The 6971-nt window shown below is 41.5% G+C and overlaps 1 protein-coding gene across 1 annotated transcript in view; it reads left to right on the top strand.

Annotated features, from left to right (window-relative positions):
* Nucleotides 1-2567: 2567 nt before the first annotated feature.
* irx2a (iroquois homeobox 2a) overlaps nucleotides 2568-6971 on the top strand; it is a 9544-nt gene continuing 5140 nt past the window's right edge. Inside the window, exons 1-2 of the mRNA XM_008323246.3 lie at nucleotides 2568-4335; nucleotides 5681-6086. Coding sequence (XP_008321468.1) covers nucleotides 4096-4335; nucleotides 5681-6086 — 646 coding nt within the window. The 5' untranslated portion in view covers nucleotides 2568-4095. The remainder of the gene's footprint in view (nucleotides 4336-5680; nucleotides 6087-6971) is intronic.

Below are 6971 nucleotides of genomic sequence, written 5' to 3' on the forward strand. Positions count from 1 at the left end.
CTTGTTGTACAAAAAAGACCAAAGACATTTTCACAACGATCCCAAGCGGAGGTGAGCAGGTGAATTGTAGTTTTGCGTTTTCTTATCAAAATGCAACAAATTTGACAATTTTGTTGACCAGGAATATCAAGACTTCGAGCGACATTTTGACATTCATTTTGACAGATCTGTGCAGATTTGAGTTTTTCTTTTGTGATTCATTTCAGACTGACAATAGGACTAGTTACCTGAGCTGCAAAATGAAAGATCTCGATATTGTTTTTTCTCAAATTTCTTTTTCCTCTGCAAAACCCACGCATAAAGATGAGCGCACAGACCTGCACACTCTTTACTCTCTAGAAGTTTGGGATATTGAACAGTCTTTCAACAACCCACAGTGGATGAAAAAAAATTTGGAGCTCTTTGGAAGGGGGAGGGGGGGCGTAAATTGTCATGTGGTTAGACCATAATATGCTCCTCTTAAACTGATACAAAACTGGGGATTTTGTCCGGCGGAGCAGAGTACAACACCTCGCTCAATATAAAACCACTAGGATCAGCCTGAGGCGACGAGGAGACAGGCCCAAAGACAACAATTGCTTATCAGGGTCTCAAACCCAATGTAACTCTCTAATAAGTCACAGCAAGGTGGAGTCAGTGGATACTGTAAACAATAGGCTTAGGCTTTAATCACGCTGCTGCTGTTTCCCAATCCATATTGATTTCAGAGCAACTCGATTGCAGCACACCACTGCTCCGTCCCTCTCACACACGGTTCACCATACAGCGCACCTACAGCAAAGTACAGTGTGATTGACACAAAAAAAGCATTTACACCATTTTCTTCCCCCACTGCACCCTATAGTGCCCGCCAAAAACACCCTGGCAGACAACACACTGACTCTATAATCACTACCTGATATAAATATTCTAGCCTGTTACCGAGAAGTGAATAACATATGTTTGGTTGGGTCAACAAAATAATTGAAAATATTTTAAATTGAATATACAGCCAAATTATTTTGTATGATTTTATTTATAATATTTTCCAAGATGCATTTGATCTTAAAAGTTTTTCATCCATGAGGCTTAAAGCATTTTGATTATTAATCCAATAATATAATTTAATGTTAAATAATGGTGAGTGTCTGGCCTGTTTGAGTATATATATATATATATGTATATATATATATATACAACTTCTTCCTTGTTTTCTCTGAATCTCAGCTCTTTCATCATTTCTGCCTGCATTACTGACTCTGCTCTGTCTGTCCATCGGCCTGTCTGTCTGTCTGTCTGTCTGTCCATCGGTCTGTCTGTCTGTCTGTCTGTCTGTCTGTCTGTCTGGCCATCACTTCTTCCTCATCTCCTACTGCTCCATCCGCCCTGGACTAAAATATCTTAAGTGCTCCGGCCTTTTTGAAACTGAGACCTGGAATGTACTACTGTGTAACACACACACACATACACACATACACGCACACACATATGGTCACTTACTAACACCTGACACACATACACACACTTCTGCAGGCCCGACAGGTGCACTTTAACACTGACAATGCAGACAACAATTACATGCAAGCACATAGTCAACCATTAAATATGCCACACACACACACACACACCCGCAACACACACACACAACACACACACACGGTTAAACGTTGTGCTTGTGACGTTCAGATGTTCAGTCCATGGTCTGTGTGTAGAGGAGACAGTGCCCCCTGCTGTGGGTCAAACAGAACTCCCGTTGAGACGTATCTTGACCAAATCTACTCACATTAGAGCCACTAATTTAGTCTTTTTGTGGATTGATTGGTCCTGCCTGAAACAGGGGGAGTGGAAAAATCTAAATTACAAATTATTAAAAAAAAGAAAAATAGCCAATAAAACATTTTAATAGTGAAAACCACAGCGGTCAGACAATAAGATTTAGTCTGGAATAATTACAAAAGGCCTGACAAGAGATTTCAAAGAAAAAAATAAACGTATAAACTTAAAATTTAGGGATGGCAGAAAATTGACATTGTACTTAGTATATGTGGTCCGTATTCACTAAATTTAAAATTAGTTCTGCTTTTTCTGTATAACAGTTACATTTGGTTACTGGCAATGATTTTATTTAAAATATAAATAATCCTCTTTTTATAACTATAAAATAAAATAATTAATAATATTAATTTAACTATTACTATTTAAGCGGTGTTAAAAAAATTCACTAACCCAAACTGTACTGTAATCATACACTGTATGACGCAGAAACAGTATTTCAATATTTTTTAATGAATAGCACATTTTAGTAAAGTTAGTATTCCTATGTGTATTAGTGAATTGCGAGTTTTTTATTCTGTGTTTTTCCTGATACTACGTATTTACATAATAATTATATACACGATAAGTCATAACACTTACAGTGATTTTTTTTTAATCACCACTGCTCTGTGGAGTCATAACACTTACAGTGATTTTTTTTAAATAAGAGGCAGCGTCACCACTGCTCTGTGGCACACGTGTTTGACAAAACGGAATAAGTGACGAGTTATCCCGAGTCTTTTGTAGAACTCGCGCGTGTTCTATATAAATTAGTCATTCTATCTACGAGGCTGGCTGTGTGTGGTGCACTTATGCACAAACGGTGCCATTGCTGTTTACGACACTGTCAGACCGCAGTGCAGCGGAGGAACAAGCACCTGATGGATGAATACATTCATCCGGGTGAATACTGATGAGGAACGCAGCCTAGGCCACTCTTCTTCACAACAGTTGCCACCTTGACTGCCCGTTCCACAGCCGCTGTCACCGTGTCAGGTTTCCACCATGCTGTGCTGCACCGCTTGTCTCCAACAGAGGTCATAATGTCTTTAATCACAATAATAAAGGACAAGGATTTGCCCCCGATCTGCGCGCAGACGCGTCCGAAAAGCGCCGTCCCAGACAGGTGAGCGCACAAACGCACTTGGCAAAAGAGCCAGAGCTTAAAAGAAAAAAAAAAAGAAAAAGAAGAAAAAAGACTGACTGTCAAATTCCGTAGCCACGCCACACTTCAGCAGTGTCGCTGACTTATTAATGTGCGTGGAGTGAACAGAGACCGCCCCTAATAAAGCCTCCAATCGCCCACCGCCGCAAACATCTTTATTATTGTCGCTGATGTAATTGTAATAATAAGAGACGAGCGTGTTGGAGAAGTGCTAAGTGGTGGAAATTAGGGATGTGAGTGTGTACGCCTCCCGCAGGTCAAAGCGCGCACTGCCAGGGGAGCACACACACTCAGCAGCGCGTCTTTTCGTGGAAAAGTCCGTTTTAATGGCACGATTTAGAAAAATAATCATCTGTAAATATTGAGCTTCTTTTTTTTTTTCAGACCGAGGTTATGTCCTAAAATGAATTATTTATTTAATGAAATACCCAAAATGGACAAAAGAGCGCATAAAGTCGAGGAAATTACGTTAGTGTGTTTTATTTTATTTTATTGCCTTCAATAATCGTCCTCGATGGTCACAGTAATGTACTTTCTGCGTTTTTATTCCCAAATGATGCTGAATACAATCAAGCATTCCGAACGTGGCAGGCAACCACGTATAGGTCATACTTTGTTTGCCTTTGCGAAAATGACATTAATATAAAGTTTTTATTTCCTCGACAGTGATCCGAACGTGGCGGCGGACGGATCACTTTTTGCAGCGGAGTCTTGGTTTTGTTCCGAGGCTCCATTTCTAGTGGCAGAAAGGGGGCGGGGATGAGATATTCAGATGAGCCGGAGTGACAGCTCCAGTTTCCCCCAATGCTCTGTGTGTGTCTGAAACTCCACTGGCTCCTTCCCTCCTAACTCCTCACTTCATAGTGTTGCGTACTAAAAACATCGGACGCTAGGGGATCAAGACGCATGCCACATTGCCTCTATGTGGGCACCTTAACAGATCTTTGGGGGGTTTTTTTCCCAGTAAGGGGGCTGCGGAGGGAGGACTTTTCATGTTCATTGTTTGATGACTGTTTGCACGGCTGATTATTGAGTTGATTGTTTATTATTTTTGGCTGTTCTTCTGACTCACCGCCTTGCGCGTTTCCCCCCTGCTCTTTGTGGAATCGGCGGCTTAAAGCCTACCGCGCACACCGATGTCTTATCCTCAGGGTTACCTCTATCAGCCGCCAGGCTCTCTTGCTCTTTATTCGTGTCCGGCTTACGGGGCCTCGGCTCTGGCAGCCCCGCGGAATGAAGACTTGGCGAGATCGTCCTCTGGCTCAGCCTTCAGCCCTTACCCTGGATCGGCTGCTTTCTCCGCCTCGGCCGGTGCAGGCTTCTCCAGCCCACTGTCATACTCCACGGATCCAACCACGGGATTCCCATCTTACATGGTAAATTATTCTGCCTTTACGTGGCGTTCATTGTTCTTCTGGTGTTTTTTTTTTTCCCCGATTTAGGACGAAGTGTGTAGTTTTGTTTACGTCTATAAATGCGCTAACTATCTTCGACTGTCAGGCGCAAAATTTGGCACAGTCCGTGCGTAATGACAGTGAGTGAATTTCCCCAGCCCACTGTCATACTCCACGGATCCAACCACGGGATTCCCATCTTACATGGTAAATTATTCTGCCTTTACGTGGCGTTCATTGTTCTTCTGGTGTTTTTTTTTTTTCCCGATTTAGGACGAAGTGTGTAGTTTTGTTTACGTCTATAAATGCGCTAACTATCTTCGACTGTCAGGCGCAAAATGTGGCACAGTCCGTGCGTAATGACAGTGAGTGAATTCCCAGAAAGTGTACGCGGAACTTTTCCACCGAGTGCTTCACGTTTCACATCAAGTGCTATAATCTAGATAGTAATTTTCACCTTATTCACCACCCACTGCTTTGTCGTAAATGGTGTGTGCGAGCGCTGCAAACTGGCCATCGTTTAACACATACAATAATAAATGAACATTATCTTAGATTTTAGCCACAGAAAATTAAAGAAACCCATTTTCTGGGGGTTTTATTAAATCAATAATTTAAATCAGCAGTGGTCTGAGTTGCCGATTTAGTCGAATAAATAGGATTTAAACATGAAAAGCACGATGACAGGGGCCACTTGAAGCGTTTTAGGAAAAGGTGCATATCAAGTGAATTGCTAATGGGATTTGTAATGGTGCACAGAGAAGATGTGTTAACACACTGTGGCTGTCACTGCACAACAAAAAAGCTGCAGTACGGCGAGAAAACGGGCTGTTAATGGGTGATTAAAGGAAATTGATATTCCATTTTTATTATCTTTACCGAGAGCTCTGTTATTAGTTAATCCGATAACGATCGTAACGATTAGTTAATCATTAGTGCGTGTCTTCCGCGGCCTTCTTTTATAAGCGGTGCTTTAACAGCCTTTAAATGTGTTGATTTTACTCCCGGTAAAAGACACTTGGCAAATTACGAAATGCGTGTCTTTGTTTTACGAGGCTCAGAATTATAATAACATTTTCATAATATAATAATGTGATATTTTTATTTTTCAACGCGTTTGCCAAGTTCCACAAAACGTGTGTGTTTTCCAAGTTGTGATATAATATTTAAATACGTAATATATTCATGCATTTAACTGAACTGTATTTTATTTACATTTCGACTGGATCACCCAGTTATGTTAACATTATTGACGGAAGTGAATGTACAGTTTCAAACACACACCACTTGAGGGTTTTCATTTTTCATTGTTACATCTTTAATTCAGAGCTCTCCATATGACGCACACACCACGGGCATGGCCGGGGCAATTAGTTACCACCCGTACGGAAGTCCAGGGTACCCCTACCAACTCAACGACCCGGCTTACCGCAAAAACGCCACTAGGGACGCCACGGCCACCCTGAAGGCCTGGCTGCAGGAACACAGGAAGAACCCGTACCCGACCAAAGGGGAAAAGATCATGCTCGCCATCATCACCAAGATGACCCTGACCCAGGTCTCGACGTGGTTCGCCAACGCGAGGCGGAGGCTCAAGAAGGAGAACAAGATGACATGGGCCCCCAGGAATAAGAGTGAAGACGAAGACGAGGAGGACGGGGACGGAGAGAGGAAGGAGGTGGAGCGCTCAGAGAAAAACCTGGACAACAGCGAGGCGTCAGCGGAGGATGAAGGTGGGCTATAATCTGCCCACCGAGCCAATGATCCGTTTAACAATTCACAGCAAAGGATGGGGGTCAAAGGGGAAGGGGGGCCGGGGGGGCGGAGGGGGGCTCGTTTTATTTACTCCTTATTCCTTACTCCTTAATTCACGGATACAAAATGTAAATGGAGATATAAAGAAAAATACAGAGAATAACACGTTGAATTGATTGTTTTAATGGACATGTTAGCACACACACACACACACACACACACAGGGCAAAGATTTTTATTTTCTCTAACATGATTAATGACAGGTCACCAGAAAAAAAAGTAACATACAAGACACTGCAGTCAGAACGAGGGCACTCATTAAAATGTCAACAGCTCGGGATGTATTTTTCTTTATGACATGAATTGAGTTATGAGTTTTAAAAAAAAACATTAAACGCTATAGTGATAATAAATATTAACTTGGCATTTTCACCGTCAAAATAAATTGCTGCCTTACTTCCAAGCTTAATTTGAACAATTTAGAAATTTATTTTATTTAAAATTTATAAATATTTATTTTAAAATTTATTTAAAATTTTAACATTTTAATTTTAAGTAGATCATACATAGATATTGGACCTGCTTTGTTCTGTTTTTGTTGTCTTCGCGTATTTATTATTATTATTATTATTATTATTATTATTATTATTATTATTATTATTATTATTTAATGCATTTATTCATTTCCCTTAGGAATCAGTTTGCACGTCGACACCTTGACGGACCACTCCTGTTCGGCAGAGTCCGACGTGGAGAAGGTCAGCTGTCGTGTGGGTGAGTTGGGCTCCGAACACGGCAGCGACAAATGCGACGATGACACTGAGGACCAGAACCCCGACCCGCGGGTGCAGCCCTCAACCAAA

The sequence above is a fragment of the Cynoglossus semilaevis genome, chromosome 13 (assembly GCF_000523025.1).
Source record: "Cynoglossus semilaevis isolate Cse_v1.0 chromosome 13, Cse_v1.0, whole genome shotgun sequence".
Taxonomy (NCBI): Eukaryota; Metazoa; Chordata; class Actinopteri; order Pleuronectiformes; family Cynoglossidae; genus Cynoglossus; species Cynoglossus semilaevis.